Source organism: Triticum dicoccoides, chromosome 3A (genome assembly GCF_002162155.2).
Source record: "Triticum dicoccoides isolate Atlit2015 ecotype Zavitan chromosome 3A, WEW_v2.0, whole genome shotgun sequence".
In the NCBI taxonomy this organism is placed as follows: domain Eukaryota; kingdom Viridiplantae; phylum Streptophyta; class Magnoliopsida; order Poales; family Poaceae; genus Triticum; species Triticum dicoccoides.
This window is the reverse complement of record NC_041384.1, coordinates 195,753,010-195,779,157: the sequence shown is the minus strand read 5'-3', so window position 1 is coordinate 195,779,157 and position 26,148 is coordinate 195,753,010. Positions and strand designations below refer to the sequence as shown.

General features: G+C 49.5%; 4 protein-coding genes across 5 annotated transcripts; 2 read left to right on the top strand and 2 right to left on the bottom strand.

Moving 5' to 3' along the window:
* Positions 1–1,916: 1,916 nt before the first annotated feature.
* LOC119272142 (beta-glucosidase BoGH3B-like) lies at positions 1,917–4,878 on the bottom strand. The gene is made up of 7 exons (XM_037553708.1): positions 4,615–4,878; positions 4,330–4,534; positions 3,435–3,918; positions 3,251–3,355; positions 2,777–3,164; positions 2,342–2,694; positions 1,917–2,213 (listed from the first exon to the last, which is right to left on the bottom strand). The coding sequence occupies exons 1-7, from the start codon at positions 4,844–4,846 to the stop codon at positions 1,917–1,919; spliced, it is 2,064 nt and encodes a 687-aa protein (XP_037409605.1). The 5' UTR covers positions 4,847–4,878.
* Positions 4,879–6,989: 2,111 nt separating this feature from the next.
* Positions 6,990–9,453, top strand: LOC119267835 (replication protein A 14 kDa subunit-like). Of its 2 annotated transcripts, none has more exons than XM_037549272.1 (3): positions 6,990–7,145; positions 7,925–8,185; positions 9,081–9,453. In XM_037549272.1, the coding sequence occupies exons 2-3, from the start codon at positions 7,927–7,929 to the stop codon at positions 9,143–9,145; spliced, it is 324 nt and encodes a 107-aa protein (XP_037405169.1). In that variant the 5' UTR covers positions 6,990–7,145; positions 7,925–7,926; the 3' UTR covers positions 9,146–9,453. The 2 variants fall into 2 exon arrangements, with proteins under 2 accessions (XP_037405169.1, XP_037405170.1); XM_037549273.1 differs by having other exon boundaries at positions 6,995–7,141.
* A 1,257-nt stretch (positions 9,454–10,710) lies between these two features.
* Positions 10,711–12,006, bottom strand: LOC119271477 (trinucleotide repeat-containing gene 18 protein-like). The gene has a single exon (XM_037553299.1). The coding sequence runs from the start codon at positions 11,926–11,928 to the stop codon at positions 11,032–11,034; it is 897 nt and encodes a 298-aa protein (XP_037409196.1). The 5' UTR covers positions 11,929–12,006; the 3' UTR covers positions 10,711–11,031.
* Positions 12,007–15,232: 3,226 nt separating this feature from the next.
* LOC119271476 lies at positions 15,233–24,510 on the top strand. The gene is made up of 2 exons (XM_037553297.1): positions 15,233–15,632; positions 24,329–24,510. Exons 1-2 carry the CDS (start codon positions 15,288–15,290, stop codon positions 24,476–24,478), a joined length of 495 nt encoding a protein of 164 aa, XP_037409194.1. The 5' UTR covers positions 15,233–15,287; the 3' UTR covers positions 24,479–24,510.
* The last annotated feature ends 1,638 nt before the right edge of the window (positions 24,511–26,148 follow it).

Sequence of the window (26,148 nt, the reverse complement as noted above, 5' to 3'; positions counted from 1 at the left end):
ACGTGTAAGGTCGGTCCGGGCCGCTTCATCCCACAATACCGTCGAAACAAGATTGGACTAGTAACGGTAAGCATATTGAACAACATCAACGCCCACAACTACTTTGTGTTCTACTCGTGCAAAGAATCTACGCAATAAACCTGGCTCTGATACCACTGTTGGGGAACGTAGCAGAAATTCAAAAATTTTCCTACGAATCACCAAGATCTATCTATGGAGAGACCAGCAACGAGTAGAAAGGGGAGTGCATCTACATACCCTTGTAGATCGCTAAGCGGAAGCGTTCAAGTGAACGGGGTTGATGGAGCCGTACTCGTCGTGATTCAGATCACCGATGATCAAGTGCCGAACGGACGGCACCTCCGCGTTCAACACACGTACAGTCCGGTGACGTCTCCCACGCCTTGATCCAGTAAGGAGAGAGGGAGAGGTTGAGGAAGACTCCATCCAACAGCAGCACAACGGCGTGGTGGTGGTGGAGGAGCGTGGCAATCAGCAGGGCTTCGCCAAGCACCATGGGAGAGGAGGAGGAGGGAGAGAGGCAGGGCTGCACCAACGAGAGATCAAATCATGTGTTATGGGCAGCCCCTAGGCCTCATATATATAGGGGAAGGGGAGGGCTGCACCCCCTTTAGGGTTTCCCACCCCCTAGGGGCGGCGGCCAGCCCTAGATGGCATCTGGTGCGGCGGCCAAGAGGGAGGGGAGGAGTCCATCCTCCCTAAGGCACCTCGGAGGTGCCTTCCCCTTCGAGGACTCTTCCCTCTAGGGTTCCCTAGGCGCATGGGCCTCTTGGGGCTGATGCCCTTGGCCCATGTAGGCCAAGGCGCACCCCCTACAGCCCATGTGGCCCCCCGGGGCAGGTGGCCCCACCCGGTGGGCCCCCGGGACCCTTTCGGTGGTCCCGGTACAATACCGATGACCCCGAAACTTGTCCCGATGGCCGAAACAGGACTTCCTATATATAAATCTTTACCCCCGGACCATTCCGGAACTCCTCGTGACGTCCGGGATCTCATCCGGGACTCCGAACAACATTCGGTTACCACATACAAGCTTCCTTTATAACCCTAGCGTCATCGAACCTTAAGTGTGTAGACCCTACGGGTTCGGGAGACATGCAGACATGACCGAGACCTTCTCCGGTCAATAACCAACAGTGGGATCTGGATACCCATGTTGGCTCCCACATGTTCCACGATGATCTCATCGGATGAACCACGATGTCAAGGACTCAATCGATCCCGTATACAATTCCCTTTGTCTAGCGGTATTTTACTTGCCCGAGATTTGATCGTCGGTATACCGATACCTTGTTCAATCTCGTTACCGGCAAGTCACTTTACTCGTTCCGTAACACATCATCCCGTGATCAACTCCTTGGTCACATTGCGCATATGATGATGTCCTACCGAGTGGGCCCAGAGATACCTCTCCGTTTACACGGAGTGACAAATCCCAGTCTCGATCCGCATAAAACAATAGATACTTTCGGAGATACCTGTAGTGCACCTTTATAGTCACCCAGTTACGTTGTGACGTTTGATACACTCAAAGCACTCCTACGGTATCCAGGAGTTACACGATCTCATGGTCAAAGGAAGAGATACTTGACATTTGCAAAGCTCTAGCAAACGAACTACACGATCTTTGTGCTAGTCTTAGGATTGGGTCTTGTCCATCACATCATTCTCCTAATGATGTGATCCCGTTATCAACGACATCCAATGTCCATAGCCAGGAAACCATGACTATCTGTTGATCACAACGAGCTAGTCAACTAGAGGCTCACTAGGGACATATTGTGGTTTATGTATTCACACGTGTATTACGATTTCCGGATAATACAGTTATAGCATGAATAAAAGACTATTATCATGAACTAAGAAATATAACAATAACACTTTTATTATTGCCTCTAGGGCATATTTCCAACAAGGGAGTCGTCCGTCGTGGCGCTGGAAGTGCGGACCACCAGCGTGGTTCCCGGCGACGAGGAGAAGAAGGAGCCGACGCTCCTCGTCCCGATCGGGAGTGAAGCAGCCGCGGCGGAGTCGAGGGGCCGGGAGAGGAGGGCCGCCAGGGAGGCCGGCAGGTAGCTGGCCGTGGAGGAGCCCGAGGCGACGGATCCCGACATGGTGGCGGTGGCGCGATCGAAGATGGCGACGGCGCGACGTGGGGCGGCGGCGGCTTGGGGTGTAGCGGAAGCGTAGACCTAATTTAATACCACGTAAGACAGTAGGTTTAGGGAACTGGCTCAACCCTTTAGGGGTGGTCTATCTCATATATATATAACAAGGGTACAACGTTACATCGTACGTATTCATATACGTACACATATACAGGAGCTATACAGTCTAATACGCCCTGCCCCTCCGTCCCCGGCAGCCACGCCGCAACCAGCGCGTCGATCGCGTCCATGTACGGCTCTACGACAAGCGGCCTGCCGGAGACCAGCACCACGGCGCACCTGACGCTGCCGCACACGTCCCGGATCACGCTGGGGCCGGGCGCCGGCACGGTCAGGTTGAGGTTGTCGCCGAAGGACTCGGCGTAGGGCAGCTCGCCGACGACGACGACGGCGTAGTCGAAGCGGGCCTTGTTCTGCCGCATGAAGCCGGCGTCGGGGTTCTCGGAGTAGACCACGTCCGTGCCGTGCCCCACGGCGTGCTTGATGCCATCCAGGATCGTAGTCCCTGCGCGCGTTCACGTTGTTAGTTTCATTCAGTTGATCGGTTGCCGCTTGGCATGGCACGGCGCGCTATCATTGTGCATTACCGGTGGTGAGGTTGTTGCCGGCGACGCCCTGCCAGGTGATGGTCCAGCCACCGCACTGGTTGCCGAGGTCGTGGGCGTGGCTGCCGGCGACCAGGATGCTCCCCGCGTTCTTGGGCAGCGGCAGCAGCGGCTTCTCGCCGGCCTTGCCGTTCTTGAGCAGGACGAGGGACTTCCTCACGGCCTCCCGCGCCAGGTCGCGGTGCTCCTGTTTGCCGAGCTCGCCGGCGAGGCTGAAGTCGGCGTAGGGGTTCTCGAACAGACCCATGGTGAACTTGACACGGAGGATCCGCCGGACGGCGTCGTCGATCCTGCTCATCGGAATGGTTCCGTTCTGCACCAAGGTGCTGAGGTCGTCGATGAACTCCGTGTATGTGTACGGGATCATGATCTGAAAAGAAAAGGCGCGACCGGATGAATGATGTTGATTTGTTGTGTACACTGACAGTAACAGTAGCAGTGCACTCCTTCACTCACCATGTCGATGCCGGCCATGATTGCCAGCTTGACGGACAGCATGTAGTCGGCACCTTTAGGTGTCGTTATCCTTTCAATCCCTCCCCAATCCGAAATCACAAAACCCTGAAGAAACACACATAGATGAGTGAGAGGAACCATGTTTACAAGAGAGAAATGCACGGCGAAGAAGTCGATCGGAGACCCTGAATCTGAGCGTGGTTTTGAGGAAGTCGGTGATGAGGAAACGGTTGGCGTGCATCTTGGCGCCGTTCCAGCTGGAGAAGGAGACCATCACGGTGGAGACGCCCTGGGCGACGGCGCTGTAGTAGGGCGGCATGTGGACGCTGAGCAGGTCGTGGAAAGTGGCCGCCGTGTCGCCCTCGTTGGCGCCGCCGGCCGTGCCGCCGTCGCCGACGTAGTGCTTGGAGCACGCCGCGACGTTGCGCTGCCCGGCGGCGACGTAGGGCGCGCCGCGGCGGCCGCCGGCCGGGATCTCGCCCTGGAAGCCAGAGATGACGGAGGCCATCTGCTGCACCAGCTTAGTGTCCTCGCTGAAGCTCTCGTAGCAGCGGCCCCACCTGGGGTCCCTGCACACCGCCATGCACGGAGCGAACACGTACGGTATCCCCGTGGCTCTCACCTCCAGCGCCACCGCCGCCCCGATCTTCTTCGCTAGCTCCGGGTCCCTGGACCAAACGTTGCATTAAGACCGAGTTCACCTCAGAGTAGACCGCCGTGGTGAACAGAAGTACTCGTGTCAAACCAACTGTTGTTTGGACTCACCATCGGTACAACACTGCACTTATGATTTTGAATCTATGTGTACGTAGGTGCAAGTGGGTTCCGTGCAAGTGCAACGTAGTAGTGCTAGATGTGAGCGAGCTCCTCGTTTGAATTTTCTTTTACTTTTATAATGCAACATCGAACACAAAAAACAACTTGGGGTAGCTAGGTCTTGCAGCTAGTATATGAGCGACAGACTTGAACATTATATAAGCTAGCCGTTCAATTTAAGATGATTAACTAGTGCATCGATCTGATCATGTACTATTAGAGAACCCATCGATCTGATCGATTAACGTTATTGACCTAGGTACCTGGTGCAGCCGAGGCCGACGTTGTGCGGGAAGATGGTGGCCCTGTAGACGTTGCCGTGGCCGTGGACGGCGTCGATGCCGTAGAGCATGGGGATGCCGAGGCGCGTGGAGAGCGCGCCCCTCTGCATCTCGTTCACCATCCTCACCCACGCCTCCGGCGTCGCGTTCGTCGCCGGGACGCTGCCCCCGCCGCTCAGCACGCTGCCTGCAGCCAGGGCGGGCCGTTGATAAATTGAACGCACCCTAAGAAAAATGCACGTGAAATGCATATACGACACGGAGTACCTATGAAGAACTCCTTGACGACGTCGGCGGTGGCGTTCTCCCGCTCGATCTGAGACATCTGGCCGATCTTCTCGGCGACGGTCATCCGCGCCAGCAGGTCGCTGATCCGCCTGTTGAGCAGCTGCTTCGGGTCCTTGTACTTGGCATAGTCGGCTGCCGCCGGCATCAAAATGCAACTAGCGCATGTCAGGAGCAGCAAAACGCTCGCCCTGTAGCTACCGAGGAACGCCATGGCCCAGCTCGGGTGCTTCTCGACCTGCCAGTGCAGGCGTAAAGTTGTACGAGTACTATGTTGTACGTAGCTAGCAGTGTGAAGGAGCACTCTGCCTTTCATTCGCCATCCGTGCATACTTATGGGCCAGTTTAGCGACCAAGCACCGGCTATGGCAGTTATAAAATTTCACGCACGCCCCAACGACCACGTTGATTTGCTTTGTTCAAGAGCTTTTGTGGATTAAGCAGAGTACAAATTGGAGTGTACCTAAGGGCATCTTCAGTGTGAAAGAAGAGGGAAAAAGTCAAAGCTAACCCCACGGTCTCCTAGACGCATTTGAACCATCTGAATATCACTATATATAAAAATTCAAAAAAAATCACTATATATAAAAAGCTTGCACCATGATAAGTGGGTTATCCGATTTTCAGTAAGAGCATCTCCAACCCTTTCCTCAAATCTTCTTTCCACCCCCTGAAAATTTTATGTTTGAGAGTTAAACATTTTGTAGATCTTCCCTCAAAACCGTTAACTTCTCACAAGAAATAGGGGTTGCTCCTCAAAACACCTCCTTCCTTCCCAAAATTAAGCAGTTTGAGGAGGTTTCTCAATCCTTTTATCTCCTTCCGCGACACCGCTTACCTTTGACAAAACCCCACTGCCAGACTCGCCACGCCTTCTCCTTATCCGCCAACACCGCGACTGAAACCAACTCTGCTACCCTCCACCGCCGTCCCAAGTCCCACCCACCACCGCGACGCCTCGGGTTTTGTGCCCAAGCATTCATCGCAGGAGCAGGGAGGCCACCGGCGCTCTGGGCGCAAGCTCCCATCGTCCAACTCGTCTCCCCTTCTCGACCGCCCCTAACATCGCGAGTACCACCCCTCTAACGTCTTTTTTCAATGCCCCGATTTCTCGCACAAACATCCACTAGAGGAAAAGAAGGCAACCGAGAGCCCACCCGCGAGCTCTCAATGTCCAATTTGTATGCCCCTCATAGATCGACCCTGACACAAGAGCGAAAGCACCGTGGGCTTCGTCACCATTGCCTTCCACTGCCATCTCGAGCTCCACCCCTTCGTCGGCCACTACGATGCCTCGATTTCACGTCCACACATCCATCGGAGCAGCAGAGCCCACATGCGACCTACGCGCGAATTCTTGGTGTCCAACCCGCATCCCCTTGTCGATCGACCCCGCCGTCAAAGTTGAGCCGTCGCAGACTTCGTCAGCAATGCGTAGGTTGATTGCAAGGCCGGAATTGGTTCCCCTTGTGCCCATGCCTCTCCCCATCCCATCTTATCTCCAGCAACCTCGCCGATGCACCAACTCCGGTAGCGCGATAGTCACCTCTCTCCACTCGTGAGGTGTTTGACGATTTGCCCCAATGCATTTTTTCATTTTCTCGGGTTTTCTTCATATATGGGCTCAATTTGAGTACTAGCCCGTTGCATAGTGTAGATGAAGATGTTGTGGGAAACATTTTTCAAAGACTCTTTTCCCGAGGAGGTACACAAAGAAAATGATGACGATGATTTAAAGATGGTGGTGGTCATGATCATCCGAGGGGGGAGCAAACTATTCGTATAGTTTTCTGTATTGTGGCTATGCATGACCTTGAGCTCGAGCATGACCTCGTCCTGATTTATCATACGCGATGAGTTTGGTCAATAGATACATGTCTAATCCTGGTAAAGAACACTGGAAGATTGTTTACTAAATTTTTAGGTACGTTCGTGACACTTCCGATGCTTATTAGAAGTTCAACGAGGCTAGCGAGGGACTTGTTGGCTACATGGATTTAGATTTTGCTTCTAGTGATCTAGATGAGAGGAGGTCCTTACAGGTTATGTTTTCATTATTGATGATTGTGCTGTGAGCTGGAAGTCAACATTATAGCCAGTAGTTTCTCCCATATGTAGCACCGAAGCAGAATACATGACTATTGTAGAAGCATGTAAAGAATCAGTTTTGGGTTGAATGGTTTGTATGTTGGCTGTTGGGCTTTGTGGATGAGCAAGATAAAACAATACATACACGAAAAAAAAAGTGTTCACACGTCGTCCAGAGCCTGCCGAGCCCGCGGCGGCGAAATCGCGCGCCAAAAATTGGCGCGCTCAGCTTTGGCAGGGCCGGCGTTGGCGCCATCCAACCAGCCCATTTCACGCCCGCGGCTCCCGCTGGCAAGTACTCATCTCGAGCCCGCCCAGCCCCCTCGCTCTCTCTCCCAAACCTCCCAGTTTCCATAGCCGCCGCCAAGCCGAAGCGCCGGACCCTTCAGCGCCGCCGAACCCGCCGACTGCTCTCACCAAGGCGGGTACGACATCTCGAACCCCCCTCTCCTTCTCCTGCCTCACGTTCCCTACGGGTCTACGGGATCGGTGTGTCCCCATCGATTTCTTCTGCCGTGGCATGGAAGCCCCTAGCGCAGCTTGCTTGGATAGATCCGACCGAGTCGCATCCAGTTTAAATCGGTCCTCGCTTGCCGTGACCAATCGAATCCGGAAACACAATTTTGTGGGTGGTCTCATTCGGTGGCGGTGATTCCTTTCTTCCATCGGAGCTCTCGCTCCTTACCGGATTTGTTTCTGGCATGACCTTGTTAATACATCTATCAATTGATCGATATGATTGAGTTACTTCTACAGAAAGTGCGAGATCGATCCACGGTAGCGTAGGGATCTGATGTGCATATGGCCCTCGTCGGAAACCAATGAAATGCAGGGCTATGAACAAGCATGTGATTTAGAGAGGTCATTCTGTCAGCTATATATGAGCAGATTTTGATAACACAAGTTGTGGATGCTGTCACTGGCCGTAGTGGTTCTGCTATGATTTATGATAGCCGCCAAACTGTTTGGTTAATCAGCATGTAGCTCATCCCTAAAAGTTTTATGTGGCTGATACTCTGTAGCATGGTTACATCTTATCAGTACCACAGCTTTAGCTACACTGCCAGGGCACTATGTGTAATCTTCTTCCATGTGGTTGCTTGGCATGATGGAATGACTATGAGATGTGTCAATTTACTTATTCTCCATGCTATCTGATGACAATGCTGAATTGAGTTGATAAGTTTGATGCCACACCATGCAGAGATGGATACTTCAGCTCCTTCGCCATTTGTCAATGGAGAGACTCTGAAGACGTTTCTTGGGCGACGAGTGCGCACAGTGGTTCAAGTCCAACACAATGAAGGTGGAGTTCTTCTCGGGCTGTCCACTGATGGGCATCAGTTGACTATCAGAGGTGCTTCTGGTGCCCCTGAACCACCACACTACATCGAGGTTATTGGGATCGCTGACAGCAGCCTGTCCATTCGTGCTGAATCTTGCACTGATTTTGGTGAAAACTTTGGTGAGATTTGATGTGTCTTTGGATTATAGTGTCTTTCTTTGCACTTCACTACAATTAATGTGATTGTTGGTTAATTCTTCTTGCTGCAATGAGGTTTGACTTTCAATTTTTCAAAATTCAACTTTGTTTTCTTTTACATAATTCCATAGACATAAGAGGAGCTGTACCTATATTGATGTTCCATTACCACCTTAGATCAGTGAGGAGAAGGTGAATGAATATGAAGCATACATTTTCAGTACTCTATGAATGAGCTTTGTTCCTGAACCGGTTGCTACTTACCGCATGGCTTTGTTATTCTTTGTTTACGTCAACATATATTAATACATGTCTCGTTCAAATCTAATTTTGTTTGAGAGCATCGGAGGAACCCAGGTGACTACTTGTGTTTACCTAAATTCTAAGTTTAGAAGCTGTTTCCCTTTATTCTCTGGAACAACCAAAACCGTAAAGCCAAAACTGACTTAATCTATTGGGCAGGACGAGTATCCGCCTAGTTATTTTTCTTGAGATGCTCTAATTAACTTAGCTTCATCCTTGAAATGGTGCCTCATTTATTACTTGACCATCATATTTGGATTGATGTCAAGGTGACAGCAAACATTATTTATCATGGGAAGAGAATTTATTGTAGCTTATGAGCAATCATTCTGAATAAGTAGGATTATTTACTTATTTAGCTCACCAGTGCAGCATTTCTTATGACAGCTTTCCAAGACATCTTCATTAACAAGGGCATTTCTGCCTTTTGTATTATTTTATTCTGCACTTCTGACACACAGAAATAATTCTACTTAGACCTTCTTTTTCTTGAGTCAACATCTTTGTTTGTGATCCAACATTATCTATCTCTTTTCAGAACCTCATTGATCTCCCAACCATGTTAATCTTGCAGATGGTGTGGCATTCAACGGGCTATGCAAGCTTGTGAACGACAAGTACAATTACCTGTTCCTGTAGAATTCAGCATCACACAGAAGATGTTTGGAAAATCAAGCATGCTCGTCATCGATGATGTGTTTGCCGCTTTAAGATCTGTTCAAATGTTACTTCACTCGCATCAGTAATCTGTTACTTAGGGTCAACTTTGCGCACTTATCAGGACATGTTAACCTAATCTATGTAGTAGCTGTATGAGGGCAAGTGTGTGTGCGCCCCTTGCAGTTGGAGAGCCTATAGCTTTTGCTGCTTCTAAGCAAAGTAAACCAAAGCTTTATGTTGCTATCACATGGATTTGGACCCTGGAAGGTTTATGTTACTATCTTGCAGATGGTGTGTGATGATCCCGAATGCACCTTGATGATTTCTGATGAATCCTTCATAGAATCATAGTCCAGACTACTTCCAAGCTGAATGCTTTGCTGGAAAATATATCCGTTGATCAAACAGGTCCTGTTGAACATGATTTGTGAACTCTATACTGAATGTCTGAAGCCACACAAAACTGATGGTGGTGAATTCAAGCGAGCTTTTTTGGTTGGTGTTGGATTATCAGTTGAAATTTCCTCCAGGTTCAGTGTAGCACAAGACCAATTTTATGATCTAATCAAGTGGTGATCTAAAAAGTCTTATATTTGTTTGCAGAGGGAGTATCAATCCTTTCCCTGCAATTCGTAGCATTCTTGAGTACTTTTCACCGTTCCACCAAACAGCCTGTCGCCTTCAGCAGGCAGGCTCACTCCTGAAGCCAAGAAAATGAACTTGCGACTCACTAACTAGACTACATGTGAATCATTCCTTTGAACTGAGAGAAAAATTGATCAAGAAGCCCCTGCCGACACCAACTTGACAGCAAGGTAACCACTCGTGATGTAAAACTGAAAAATGATGCCACTCTCCTACCCCAATAAAAGGTGTACTGAAACCATGGATTCAATGGATCATGATTGCACTAGGAAACATAATAACAAAATCAAAGAGACAGAACAGAAGGAAAAACCAGCTCTTTGTGGAACTACTTATGGAAAGGGACAATAGGGATTTAGAAGAAAACCTCTTAAATCGTCCACAAGCCAAAGAGGCCAAAGGCTTCAATGCCACTAAAACTTTGAGAACAAGTACAGTCCCCATCATGATGCACAGAGAAAAAATAGCATCGCCATTTGGTTTTCGAAAGAAGATGCCTACGATTTTGAATTACGCCATTTGTCACTTCTCTTGATGGTGTGTGACAACGGGACTCGCAAAAAATAGAGGTACGCGCTTTAGATATGTAGTAACTCCCTTCTTCTATCTTTTTGTTGCTGACCTCAGTAACTTCCTTCTATTTAAAATGTAAGGTGCATTTTAGTTCGTTAAAACAAGGTTTTAATTGTGATTTACTTTGTTAATATATGATTTATGTGAATAATATTAATGGCATTAAACTTGTAGTAGTATTAAAAGCCGCATACATGAGATTGCAGTATTGATCCAGTAATTGTTTTTGTTTGCAGGATTGTTTGTCAGAGCCTTTATAACAAATAGGGAAAATGCACATTACATTTGGACGGATGGAGTAAGAAAAAAATGTACTCAATCTGATTTGTATCATAGATAAATCTAAGACAAGTAATATGGGTCGGAGAGAGTAACACGAAACACAACGAATAGTGGAGAATGAAATTCAGGACAAAGATGTTTATTCCTTACAATATGAAGTAAGGAATTGATATGGGTAACAATTATCCTTCAATCAAATAAAAGGACTCTCACATAGCAAAGATTGAGCCGGCTGAACAAAATCATACTGTATTTGCGATGTATACATAACATTGTTTCCATTTTGCACTGGGGATAAAAGCGCATCAAATATTTTTCAGATAAGCCCTGAAACTATGCCTCGCCACTTGCCAGACGTGCCGAGATCACCGCGTGGAGAGGGGGTGCATGGACTTTGCGAGCCCGTAGCTCCGGGCTCCTAGGCCGAGGCATCCAAGAACCAGGCCTTGCCGGTACGGCAGAGACGTTGTGCGCCGCCGCGGCGCCTCATCGCGCCCCGCGCCGCCCGGTGCTGCCCTGACCGACGAAACTGACCGGCGAGCAGGCTGCGGCGCCGGGGAGGGCAGAGCTTTCTTGGCCCGCGCCGGCCAGATAGATGGCAGCCAGGATCCTGACCTCTCGGCGGCGGTGGTAATAGGGGCCGGCGGCCTCATCGAGGGATCGCTGCAGGTGCGGCCGAGGAGGTCCCGCAGCGATATCCTCCGCCGCATGGTCTTGGCAGAGGAAGAGGAGGAGGAGGATGACGACGACGCTGATGCCAAGAAGTCGGCAGGCTCTGCAGTCTTGGCGAGCCGCGGGCTCCGGGGCGGCGAAGCCGACCTGGTCCGGCGAGGCCGCGGCGAGCGGCCTTCGACGCCGCCCTCGTCTTCACCGTCCTCCCCCTGCTGCTCCCTGCAATCCGTTTCTTGGCGGATGGGGGAGAGGCCACCTACGCGGATGCGGCCGGATAGGAACAGCTCCTCGGCGGAGCTCATGGTGGTGGTGGCGCCGGCGCCGTCGATACCGCGGTGGCGCGCGGCGAACTCGAAGTCGCCGGGGGCCGTGCAGAAGTCTCCATCCGTGGAGGGAGCGTAGTGGACCGACGCGGAGGACGCTGGCGGCGAACGGAGGATGTAGTGCACGGGGCTGGCCGGGGCGCTGAAGAAGTAATGGATGCCTCCGCCGTCTTCGTCACACTCACCGTCTCGCCCGGAGCAGAGGTAGCGTGTGGGGCTGGAAGGCGCGGTGGCGAGGCCGCTCTCGCTGTCAGCGTGGCCCTGCATTTCGATCGACGCCGGCAGTGCGCCGTCTGAGGTTTTCCGGCGAAGGCGAGGGGCCGAGCCGGCGAGACGAGACTGACGGGGGAGGACCGATCGTGGAGGGGCAGCGGGCGGTATATGTAACGGCGGGGTTGCGTGTCTTGGTACGTGGCTTCGTGGGGCTTTGGTCAAGTAGAACCACCTGTTTTTTCATCCTACCGGTCGGTCGACTGATGTTTTCAAATGATCGACTGGGGCGCCAGCCGTTGGATCCATCGTGAGATCCTGACGAGGCTTGTAACCATGTTACGCTTGAAGGTTTGGAACACATGTTATGTTTGCGCTCGGTCTGATCCACCTAACGAGGTATGCAACATGGGTCATGATGTGCTCGAAGGTTTACAACATGGGTCATGTTGTGCTTAGGAGATTTGCATCATGAGCCATGTTGCGCTCAAAGATTTGCATGATGAGTGCTTTACAACATGAGTCATGTTGCGTTTGGGAGGTTTGCAAAGAATTAATATGTGAGTGAAGCCATATAGGCAAAGCATGAAAAATATGCACCAGTGCTCTCCCATGACCACAAGAACTCTCGGCGGTAGAATTCGACGAATTCCTTGCCCTCCGCGATCATCCGGTCAGTGCTGGTCCCCAGTGAATCTTCATGGGTCCGATTGACATCCATCTCTAGCGGGCCTGCCTGGATTCGGCTAACCCTTGTTTTCATTGGTGTGTTTGCAAGTATGGCTATTCCAATCCATGCTTCTCATCGTCAGGGGCGGTTAATGTTCTTATGCGTCGGTTCTTTAAGATTTTAACACAATAATATTTCGATTGTTTATTACAACAAAGATTGCACGGCTTTGATAAAGAAGGGATGATGACGATGACGCCTTCAGATCATCCCACTGCATGAAGTCGTCGCTAGATGGTCTAAGAACCTAGTTGTAATTTTTGTTACCAATGAGAATCTGTGTACAACCATTGTTACACTTATATGAAAAGTTTGGAGATTTTTTTCGCAAAATGGTAATATCTTAATCCAGAATGAAAACTCATATATTCAAATGCAAAACGAGGGCCGGGCTAGTGTCAACTAAACTCATCATCTTCTCTTCTTTTGCGGGTAAACTAAACTCATCTTTAATTAGCCTCTAGCCCTTCACTATATGGATCATCCCAATGCCTCAACTTTTTTCAACGGCTTGAACTCGAAAGAATAACCTAGCCAGCGCCTTCAATCTATACGGGGTGGGGTCAAACCGTTGTTTAGGGCATCTTCAACAGGTTGTATGTTAGTCTTATTGATAAAATGTCCAGTCATCAACCAATAAGCTATCATACAACTACTTCAATGGGTTGTATCTAAGGTATCCAATAGATGATGAGAAAATAAATGTGATTGCTCTCTATTTCATCTTAGAGTTTGTGCAAAGGTTGTTGATTATTCTATATACAATTTTGCTCTCTCTCCACATTTATTACATGCCACATCATCACTTTGTCCTAGGTGGCAAATTTACGAACACGACTCGTTGATCCAACCCCCATGATCGTGAGGAGCACGAGGCCGCATAACGGGCGCTGCCTGCCAGTCTGCCACGCAGAAACGCTAAACAAAAGTATTTTTTTCCGAGACGATCAGGGAGAGGGAGACGACGCGCAGGTGTGTGCGAGAGAGAGTGAGGCGAGCAATCTACGGCGAGGCGTACCGGAGGAGCGGACGGTGGCTGGTCAGTAGTAGTATTAAAATGGCTCGTAGTGGACGCCCGGATTTTGGCGACTCGCCCGAGCAGAGACGGAGCCTGTCGTTGGTGCTTAAACCAAAGTTCAATCCAGGTACCAGGGCGAGACCAAGACATAAACACATTGCGGGTGCATCTCTTTGACAGCCGCATCTAAATTAGTCAGACATAAACCCACGGCTCTCGTAAGTTTCTATTGGACTGCAATATCATAATTTGACCAGTGGTAAGCCTAGCGTATTATGATCTTTTTAAGAAATCATCATATTTGTAGTATCATATGTGGACTAAGGGCATCTTCAATGCCAACCCGCAAACCTCCCGCATGTGTCCGGACCGTGCTGTCCGGACAGCAAAAGTCATTCAAAATGGTCCGGACGCGATTTCTCTCGCAAACTGGAGACAAACACGAGGTGCTTTACCGGAGTTTGGACCAATTCCACGTCAACTTTTGACACCCTTGGCCCACCAAAACCCCTCCTCCCTCGCCCACGCACGTGCCCGTCCGGTGACAGCTCCCCGCAATCATGCCGCTGTAGTGCGTGCCGCTCAACGTTTGAAGACGGCTCAGGGCGAACGCGACCTCTCACTGCCTCTGCCATTGAAGCGGCGCACCGGTCGAGGACCCGTCCGCGACGCGTCTCCGATGTCTGCGCCTGTTCAATGCCGGAGACGTGTGATTGGACGAGATGGGACAAATATCTACCATACCCTTTCAATGTCGATGTCCGTCCGTATGCCACCATTTGTAGCACCATATGTCAATACGTGGGAATACTTTTGTGTTAGAAATATGAAACCAAGGTAGTTGAGTTTATTGTTTTTCAAAAGGTTGATTTTCAATCATCCGACTAGTTGATTGAAAAAGACAGATGGCAACTCATATCCCTAGCTTTGATGGTTAGGTTCGGAACCAGCCAACCAAAGTTCTACATTTTGTTTCGAATTTGAACATATGAATTTCTTGTGCCAACTTTGATCCTTCCCAAAAATATTTTGCAGTTCCAAAATGGTGCCCAGGCGTGTTGTGTGCTCTACGCAGTACGCTCTGACCATACAACATAAAGTTCTATCCTATATCCTTTGTCTTTTTTCCGGGGGCATTTTGAAACCCTAACTAACTGCAGCAGGCCGAAGTAATCCATCCTTGGATTGCAAGTCCAAAAAAGTGCCATTTGGATGGAGAGAGACCGATCCATCTTCGATCTGCCGACGATTGCTTCTCGGGCCCTGCCGGGTTAGTTGCAGTGAGGCCGGCATGTTTAGCGCAGCGGTCGGCTGTTGAAGACGACAACGGATTAATCAGAGCATAATTTTCGTCTAATCTGTAATCAACGGGGAACTAAAGAAATCGAAACCACTGGTTCGAATTAGTTTAAGGGCACTATCACATCTTTTTCTCCTCTTCTTTTGTTCTTTCTGGCCATCGTTGTCGCTGTATTCTTGCCACGAGATATAGCAGGTGTCGACGAATTAGAGCGGATTATTTGTGGAGCCTAATTGAATTGCATTGGTACGTTGGAGGAATGGAGTCGTGGTTGTTGGAGGTCAGGGTTAGAATTTGGTCGGCAACCTACTACCGCCGTCTGAAGCGTATAGGCAGAAACGTGTTCAGGTGGCGAGATCGTCGGAGGGATGGCGACTCGGGGGGCGACTTCGGGGCTGACTCCGGGGATCGCCGCTGCTAACTCCGCCGGCCGGTTTTGGGCGCTGGCCGAGGCTGGCACCGGCGACTCTGACGACGACGATGGCGATTCGGATGGCGGGCCTGAGGGCACGTCGTCCCCCACCCCATCTGATGCGATTTGCAAGCCCTGCGGGTGGGATATCCTGAGGAAGAGGTGGCTCTGCTGGTGGACATGGCGATTCCGTCCGACGATCCGGCGAGGAGTGGCTTGCGGGCAGAGGACAAGATCGAAATCGTTAGACGCGTGGTTCATCGACGGACGGCGGCTATATCGCCGTGGAAGGGGCCCTAAGGTGAGTCTTCCAAAACCGATTTTATCAGATTTCATTACGGAAGGGTCGTGGAAGATAGTGAAGAGGAAGAAGCAACGGCGGCCGTCGGCGGCGCAGGCGCCGGCGCCGGCGATCGATCGATCGTGCGTGATCCGAGCGAAGCGGACCACACGTTTGAATATGTTGCTGGGCTCTGATGGGATGGAAGCGGCGGGCCGCGACGTGGCCGTGCCTGCGCTTGGGCCGTTGGGCCTGGGAGAGATGTTGGCGGGTGGGCTTGGATTAGTGGGGTCTGTGGCCCAGGCAAAACCGGCTCCCTGCGATCTGCCTGAGGAGGCCGACGTGCATGAGGAGGCATCAGATCGAGTCCAGTCGCATGCACGAGCGTCTCCTCTATTCTGCAGCGGCGCTTTTTCTAGGGTTCGCCGCCGCGAGAGACAAGGCTTCCTTGCTATTGCCGTTGGGCGTGCGAGGAAGATTCCTGGCCCGTCCGGCGATTTCGCGGTGTTGCCGGTCGGCGGGTTCGTGATGCGGCAAAGGCTCCGCCACCGGCAAAGACTGCGCCTGTGATGAAGACGGCCTCGGGGGCTGCTGGAGCTGCTCCGATGCATGGTCCGGCCGCGCTGGTGCCCGCGCGGGCCGCGGTGCCTGCTGCCAGGGCTTCGGCAGCTGTTCCGGTGCATGCTTCGGCTCCGGCCGCGCCGGCGCACGCGCGGGCCGCGGTGCCCCCAGGGCTGCGCCCCCCCGCCGCAACACACTTGGCCTAGGCAGATGGCCGGTGGGCGGGGTGGTTCTGATCATGGGGCGGGTGGCCGCGGTACGGGAGCTTTCGCGGGAGACAGCCGTAATACTCCTCGTGGACAGTGGGGAGACGATGGTTTTAATGCTACGGAAAAGGCCTTCATTGAGGTTCGTCGTCTACCGGTGGTGGGCGCGGCTATGCTTGGACAGTTCGCGGGGCTGGTGGTAGAGGTTTTCAAGAACCGCCGGGAAACTTTGTGGAGGGAGCGGTTGGCCCCAATAACCGTTTCCGGGGCCACTTCCGTGGAGGTCGTGGCGGCTACTGGCGCCCTCCTCCTCCGCGTCCTCTGCCCGCTGCTACAGGTTCAGAGACGAGCCTAGAGGAGATGCCTACTCATGGTTCGGTATTACCCACGGTTGCGGTGGAGACTGTTCGGGCCTTGGCCGATGTGACGGTGCCGGAGCCCATTCAGCATGGTGATACTGCGTCTGACAAAGGTATGAAAAAGTCCGATGGTGACAAACCGTCCAAGTGGGCGGTTAAGAAGAAAAAGTTGACCTGTTTTCGTTGCGGTGAACCGGGACACATTATGGCTGAATGCTCTGCTGAGTTATGTGATTTATGCCGGAAACTGAAGCATACGGCGACTGAGTGTCCGCTTCTTTTAGGGCCCAAGCCCTCGGTTAACATCTATGGGGTCTGTTGCTCAGAGTTGATGTTCTTCGAGTCACCAAATGTGGCTCCTGTGACACCCGTGATTGAAACCTCCTTCCCAGGTGTGGTGAAGGTGGTTCATGGCCCTCTGACTGAAGCTCAGATTATTCAGCAGTTACGGGAGTTGGCACTGGGTAATTTTTAGTGGTCTTTGCTGCAGTTATTGTTGGGTTTCGTAGTAATTTCAAAAAATTTCCTACGCACACGCAAGATCATGTGATGCATAGCAACGAGAGGGGAGCGCGTTGTCTACGTACCCAACGCAGACCGACTGCGGAAGCACTGACACGACGTAGAGGAAGTAGTCGTACGTCTTCACGATCCAACCGATCAAGCACCGAAACTACGGCACCTCTGAGTTCGAGCACACGTTCAGCTCGATGACGATCCCCGGACTCCGATCCAGCAAAGTGTCGGGGAAGAGTTCCGTCAGCACGACGGCGTGGTGACGATCTTGATGTACTACAGCAGCAGGGCTTCGCCTAAACTCCGCTACAGTATTATTGAGGAATATGGTGGCAGGGGGCACCGCACACGGCTAAGGAATAGATCACGTGGATCAACTTGTGTGTTCTAGAGTGCCTCTACCTCAGTATATAAAGGAGCCAAGGGGGGAGAGGGGCGCCGGCCAGGGAGAGAGGCGCAGGAGGAGTCCTACTCCTTCTGGGAGTAGGACTCCCCCCCCCAATCCTATTCCAACTAGGATTCCCCAAGGGGGGAAAGAGAGAGAGGGGGGCCGGCCACCTTCTCCTAGTCCTAATAGGACTAGGGGAAGGGGGGAGGCGCGCAGCCCTTGTGGGCAGCCCTTTCATCTTTCCACTAAGGCCCATGAAGGCCCATATGGCTCCCGGGGGGTTCCGGTAACCTCCCGGTAACCCGGTAAAATCCCGATTTCACCCGGAACACTTTCGATGTCCAAACATAGGCTTCCAATATATCAATCTTTACGTCTCGACCATTTCGAGACTCCTCGTCATGTCCGTGATCACATCCGGGACTCCGAACAACCTTCGGTACATCAAAATGCATAAACTCATAATGTAACTGTCATCGTAACCTTAAGCGTGCGGACCCTACGGGTTCGAGAACAATGTAGACATGACCGAGACACGTCTCCGGTCAATAACCAATAGCGGGACCTGGATGCCCATATTGGCTCCTATATATTCTACGAAGATCTTTATCGGTCAGACCGCATAACAACATACGTTGTTCCCTTTGTCATCGGTATGTTACTTGAACGAGATTCGATCGTCGGTATCCAATACCTAGTTCAATCTCGTTACCGGCAAGTCTCTTTACTCGTTCCGTAATACATCATCTCACAACTAACATATTAATTGTAATGCTTGCAAGGCTTATGTGATGTGTATTACCGAGAGGGCCCAGAGATACCTCTCCGACAATCGGAGTGACAAATCCTAATCTCGAAATACGCCAACCCAACATCTACCTTTGGAGACACCTGTAATGCTCCTTTATAATCACCCAGTTACGTTGTGACGTTTGGTAGCACCCAAAATGTTCCTCCGGCAAACGGGAGTTGCATAATCTCATAGTCATAGGAACATGTATAAGTCATGAAGAAAGCAATAGCAGCATACTAAACGATCGGGTGCTAAGCTAATGGAATGGGTCATGTCAATCAGATCATTCTACTAATGATGTGACCTCGTTAATCAAATAACAACTCATTGTTTATGGTCAGGAAACATAACCATCTTTGATTAACGAGCTAGTCAAGTAGAGGCATACTAGTGACACTTTGTTTGTCTATGTATTCACACATGTATTATGTTTCCGGTTAATACAATTCTAGCATGAATAATAAACATTTATCATGATTATAAGGAAATAAATAATAACTTTATTATTGCCTCTAGGGCATATTTCCTTCAGTTATCAGATCAGACTTACAAAGTGGAGTTTCCTTCTAAAGAGGATCAGTTGAGAATCCTCAAATTTGGTATGTGTAGAGTCACTGGAACAAGTTTTGTGTTGCAATTTGATGCGTGGAAAAAGAAGGAGCCTCAGGGTATGCTGTTGAATTAGATTTGGGTCCGTTTCTCGAGGGCGCCATCTGAACCACTGGATAATTTCTTGGTCACATGGAGCCTGGGATCCCTGCTTGGCAAGACGGAACAGGTGGATATGCCCTTCACACGCGCTCATGGGGTGGCACGTTTGCTTGTTAGTGTGGCTAACATCGAGTTCTTGCCGGATGTGGTAAGATGGACTCATGAGGGCATGGTGTACTTGTTGGATGTTGAGTATGAGGATCCAAACTTGTTTCAGGACTTTGAGGAGGTACAACATATGGATACTTCTGAGGGTGGAGATGACTCCAGGAACCAGGAGGATAATGCACAGAAAAATGTTGACAAGGCTAGAGGGCCTTCCACTTCATGTAAAGCAGGAGAGCCGGGTAATGACAAGTCTCCGGTTTCTACTTCGACCAACATGCTGCAGCTAGGATCCTTGGGGGCGTTCTCCGCGCCTCCTCGTCTTTGGAGTGATCGAGTTAATTTGGACGATCCGACTGAACATCTTCCACCGATGGTTGTGCGGTGTGAGTCTTTGTTTGTGCTAGATGGACAGGCTTGAGTCGGTGGACAGGAGGACGCCATTGCCCCATCTTCACCATTGTGTACGATGGAGGTGGCACCTGCTTTGGACGCCGTGTCGGGAGGAGGTGGGCAGATGGCCCGGCCCTCTTCCTCGACTTCTTCATCTCCGCTGAAGGGGCCCAAGGAAGGATCGGCGGCCATGGGTTCCCGCGGGGGACCGGAGGACCTCGCAGGGGCATGCGGGCAGGAGGCCTGCGCACCCCTTTCTACCCCTCAGGCGATGCACCCGCTGACGCCTCTGGTGGCACCGACACCGGTGACGACAACCCTGGTGGGATGGTTGCCTGGGGTTGGCAGCCAGGGGCCCTGCTTGCACTACATCTCAGGTGCTACGGTTCCGCCCGTGGCTGGTGGGGCTCCCGTGGCGTCCCCGGGATCCGGGCATCGGCTGATGCCGCGGGAGGCTTCGAGGCCTCTTGGTGACTCTTCGGTTGCTCCAATTCAGTTGAGCTCGGTTGGGGGCGGGCAGGAGGCCCTACCCCAAACAGGGCTACGTGGGAGGAGGTCATTGCTTATGGAGGGATACCGGATCCTGTTTCTCAGGGGCGGCGAGTGAGTAGTCGTCTCCAGGAGCAGCCAGATGTGGATGACATGCAGCTAAGGTGCGCTATGCGGGCGGCCAAGCTTTGTGACATTGAGGTCACTATTGGTATGTCAGTCAATACATCAAATTCCATTCTTCATTTTTCCAATGATGAGATTATTCACAATGCAAATCAATTAGGGGTTTCACTAGGTAATAATGGTAGTGAAATCACTAAATCAGTTAATGATATTCTTGATCTTGAAGCGGAGCGCGCTTTGGAAATGATTCGCAACATAGCAGCTGTTAAACCCATGAATGATGCTGAGATAGATGCGTTGGGTGTCAGGGCTCTTGATAGTTTTTGTGCGGATCTTGCCCCTTCACTTCCTGAGACAGAGGAAGTAGAGGGAGTCGGGTCCCCTACGGCCTCGAGCCATGTTGATATTCCAGAGGTTACCTCCCCAGAGCCCGTTTCTAAGGACCGGCGGGAGGATCAGAATAAGCCTAAGCGGAAATGGAAACAGAAGGTTTATCCAGTTTCGGCTGTGCGTAGAAGTGATAGGATCCGTACCTCTAAAAAATTTCATGATGAAATATGAGAGGAATTTTTTCGAATAGCAGAGGTCTTAAAGACTTGGCTAAAACAAGGTTTCTAGCGGAAGCATCTATTGAATATCAGCCGGATTTTATTGGCCTGTCCGAGACTGGAAGGGATAATTTCACCCCCCAATTTCTTAGCATGTTATCGGGGGGTATCGACTTCGACTGGCACTGCCTACCTCTGAGAGGAAGGTAAGGAGGGGTTCTACTCGGGGTTAAGTGTGACTCGTTGGAAGTTCGGAGTGTGGTCATGGGAGAGTTTGTGGTTAAGTTTCGGGTCAAATCAAAGGCCGATGGGTTTAATTGGGCTTTGGTGGCGGTATATGGTGCCGCACAGCCAGAACTCAAGCCAGATTTTTTGACCGATCTTGTCCGCATCTGTGGTAGCGAACAGCTCCCTATCCTCGTTGGGGGCGATTTCAACATTATTCGAAGGAAGGAGGAAAAGAATAATGAGAATTTTGATGGCAGATGGCCGTTTATGTTCAATATATAATTGAAAGCTTGGATCTTAGAGAGATCGAGCTGTCTGGTAGGAAATTCACTTGGGCCAATTCGCTACCTAATCCGACTTTTGAGAAGCTGGACCATGTCCTTGCTACAGTTGAATGGGAACAGAAGTTCCCCCTCGTAACAGTCCAGGCGTTATCACGCGCAATTTCGGACCACACCCCGTTGCTTGTTAACTCTGGAGATCCTACCCATGTGGGAAATAAGGACACCTTTTCTTTCGAATTATCGTGGTTTGATAGAGAAGGGTTCCTTGATTTGATTGCTAGAGAATGGGAAAAAAATTCAGGAGGAAGGTCTCCTGTTGAAAGGTGGCAGAATAAGATTAGGCATTTGCGAAGATACCTTCATGGATGGGCTAAACACACGCATGGGATTTATAAGGCTGAGAAGGAAAGGCTCCTTTTTCTTTTTCGATCCCTAGATTTAAAAGCCGAGTCCACTATCTTAGATACCGGAGAGCTGGAAACTAAGGTGGAGGCGGAGTTGAGACTGAAAGAACCTCTTCGGGAGGAGGAATTGAAGTGGGTGTTGCGAGCTAAGGTTCGCAAAATCGTCCAAGGGGATGATAACACTTAGTTCTTCCATATGATTGCAAATGGAAAACACCACAAGAAGAGGATATTTCAGCTAGAGCGGGACGAGGGGACGATTTTAGGACAAGAGAATCTGAAAGTGCATATCACCAATTACTATAAGCAGCTGCCTGGGCCTCCGGAGGATAACTTTGTGTCCTTAGATGAGTCCAGGGTTGAGGATGTCCCTCAACTTGCATCAGACGAGAATGAGATTTTGACTGCCCCATTTACGGAGAAAGAGGTGTTTGAGGCCATTTTACAAATGAAAAAAATAAGGCTCCAGGGCCGGATGGTTTTCCGGCGGAGTTTTATAAATAATGCTGGCATATTATCAAAGGGGATTTGCTTCCGATGTTCCATGATCTATTCTCTGGACAGCTTCAGTTGTTTCAACTTAATTTTGGAACGGTAACTCTACTCCCTAAGAAAACAGAGGCCGTTCGTATTGAGCAGTTCCGGCCCATATGTCTTCCTAATGTCAGTTTCAAAATTTTCACCAAGGTTGGGACTAATAGGTTTACGCAAATTGCGCACTCTGTGGTGCAGCCGTCCCAAACCACTTTCATGTCGGACAGAAGCATCCTAGAAGGGGTTGTCATCCTGCATGAAACACCCCATGAAATCCACACGAAAAAACTGGACAGAGTTGTTTTCAAAGTGGACTTTGAGAAAGCATACGATAAGGTCAAATGGGCCTTCCTTCAACAGGCTTTGTGTATGAAAGGTTTTGATCAGGCCTGAAGACACCAGGTAGACTCTTTTACGCAAAAAGGGAGTGTTGAGATTAAAGTGAATGATGATATAGGTCACTATTTCCAAACACACAAAGGGTTGAGGCAAGGAGATCTGATGTCACCTATCCTCTTCAACATAGTGGTCGATATGTTGACAATTCTCATAGGAAGGGCTAAGGATGCGGGTCAGGTAGGTGGCCTCGTCCCGCACTTAGTTGATGGAGGTGTATCCATTCTACAGTATGCCGATGATACTATCATCTTCATGGAGCACGATTTAGCAAAAGCGCAAAACATGAAGCTAGTGTTATGCTTATTCGAACAATTGACCGGGTTAAAGATTAATTTCCATAAGAGCGAACTGTTCTGTTTCGGGAGAGCTAATGATGACCAAGATGCGTACAAACAATTGTTCGGATGTGAATTGGGGGCTTTACCTTTCACGTATCTAGGTATACCAATTCACCATCGTAAGCTGACCAACAGAGAATGGAAGTGCATTGAGGACCATTTTGAGAAGAAATTGAGTTGCTGGAAAGGCAATCTGATGTCATACGGAGGACGACTAATTCTTATTAATTCGGTCCTCACGAGTATGCCCATGTTTTTTCTCTCCTTTTTTGAGGTACCGGTTGGAGTCCAGAAGAGGTTAGACTTTTATCGATCACACTTCTTCTGGCAGAGTGATGAACTGAAGCGAAAATACAGACTTGCTAAATGTGATATCATTTGTAGGCCAAAAGACCAAGGGGGTCTAGGTATTGAGAACCTGGAAGTGAAGAACAGATGTCTCCTTAGCAAGTGGCTGTTTAAGCTTTCTGTCGAAACGGAGGCCACGTGGGCTCAAATTTTGCGAAACAAATACCCCCACTCTAGAACCCTGGCCCAGGTGACAGTGAGGCCGACTGATTCGCCTTTTTGGAAAATACTAATGAGAGTTAAGTCACTCTTTTTTAATAGGACAAGGTTCATCGTTGGAAACAGTACTGCTACGAGATTCTGGGACGATACGTGGCTGGGGGAGACGCCCCTCGCACTCCAATATCCTTCTTTGTATAACATTGTTCAGCTAAAGACACTTATGTTCCAACAGTACTTCAATCCACTCCACTCAATATTCAATTTTGAAGGGCGCTAGTGGGAAACCGTTGGGAAGCCTGGCTCAATCTTGTGAGAAGATTGATGGACATCCAGTTGTCTCAACAACCCGATAAATTATACTGAAAACTAACTAAGAATGGAGAGTTCTTGGTTAAATCCATGTATTTGGATGTGATTAACTCTAGCGTGATTCCTAGATCGAAACATGTTTGGAAAGTTAAAGTACCTTTGAAAATCAAAGTGTTTATGTGGTTTGTGCATAAACAAGTTATTTTAATAAAGAATAATTTGGTAAAACGCAATTGGACATGATCTACAAGATGTAGTTTTTGTGACCAACATGAATCAATCAAACACCTCTTTCTCGATTGTCCTCTGGCAAAAATTATGTGACGGTCGGTTCACATAACTTTCAACATTACTCCACCGACTTCTATCAACACGTTATTTGGGACGTGGCTTGATGGGATAGATACTGCTACAGCGAGACACATTCATGTGGGAGTATGTGCTTTATTGTGGGCAGTCTGGAACTGCAGAAATGATTTGGTCTTTAACAGAACAACAAACATTCATTTTTTGCAGGTTATCTTCAGAACCACTGCATTGATCCGTATGTGGTCGCTACTCACTCGATGGAGGCCAGGGAGTGTTTGGTTACTGGGTCTACCCGATGAGAGATGGCAGCACGGAATATTTTCAATCGGTTTGGATGACGGTCATCTAATAGGATAGGCATGTAGTGCTCCTACCTTTTGCCAGCCGGTTGTGGCCTTTCTTTTACTGCTTAGCTCTTCGTGAGCCTTTTTTTGTATTTCTTTGTTCGAGACTTGGAGACTTTTGTTAAACCTTTTGTTTATTAATAATATTGGCCGTATGCATCGTTTCGATGCAGAGGCTAGGACGATACTCTTGTTTGAAAAAAAACTACTACCGCCGTCTCGGTCTCGGTATTTCGCCTGTACTAATCAACAAGGCAAGCGAAGAAATGGATCTACGTCTTCTCAGAATCTACTTATAGCCAGCTGCTGGCTATAAGCTAGTGCCATGTCATCTACAACCCATCTTACATCCAACATGTACAATAGTAGATCAAAAGAGTGTACTACTTTTTTGTTATGTGACCCACCTTTCATTCTCACAAAGTGTCTAAGAGCACGTGCTAGAGCTGACTCTTCTTCACGAAAAGCCCGCTTGCCTTCTCTCTCCTTTTCTCTTTCCTCCAACTAAGCACAAATATACTAGTTTATTCTTTATAGCTCGCTGACTCAGCTCTATTGTACTTGCTCTCAAAAGCTAATCATCCAATTGATGGCCTGAAAAGCCTGAAACCGTGGCTAGCAAAAAGGACTGTTTTTCAGGACGTCCGGCACTAGTGCTAGCACACACAATTATCCGGAACAGCGTCGCAGAAAGCATGAAGCTGTTGCTAGCAAAAAGAAAAGAAAAAAAAATGTCCAACACTAATTGATGCAGATGCTAATAATCTATATGTACAACAATGACGCTAGGTGGCTGGAGGAACTACACGTGGCGTCCAGGAAGAGTAGAAGATATTAAGAGTATCTTTAATCATTGCTTAATTTTGAGAAGTACAACATTATATTACATTCTAGAGGAGTATATTTGCTCCTCTTAAAACTTCTAACTGAACCCCTAAACTTAACTCGTTAAAAAAAGTAAACACAAATTCGATGCAACCACTAGCATAAATTATTTTACATAACATTAAAAGAAGCTAAGCCAAATATTACATAAAACCTAACAAACTAGTCATCAATATCAGTCTCGCATGTCCGCACGGGTTGATCGGGACAACCAGCTCCTCGTGGTTGTCCTCCGCTGCTCGCTCACCACATCGCAAACCAACTCATGGAGTCTCCACCGCAAGAACGCCAAGGGCGCTCCGGCTCGCTATCAAGCTGTCAGAGCTCGAGGCAGTGGAGGATGCGGTGGCTGAAATCATCTCCTCCTCCGATGTCTCTGATGGGTGTGACGACGGTGACTCCGTCCCTCCAGCTGTCGATGACTATACGGAGAGGTACAACCACACCGGTGACCGCAAGAGGAAGGTTCTGGCAAGGAAATGGTGATATCCTCCGCCCTTGTTTGTATCACTTTATCTTTAGCTTCTTTTATGAAACTAATCACGTCTTGTCCTATGCGATCACGACTAAGATATCTTTTGGTTGTATGAACTATGTCTGTTTGCTAATATGAACTATGTCCATTTAGTCACTAGTATGTTAATCTACGTAGTCACTAGTATGTTGCATGTGTAGCATAATTTTTGAGAAGACTAAGATATCTTTGTTGCTAAGTGTGTTAATCTACGTAGTCACTAGTATGTTGCATGTGTAGCATAATTTTGAAGGGCCGGATACGAGGGTGACGACCGTGGAGAC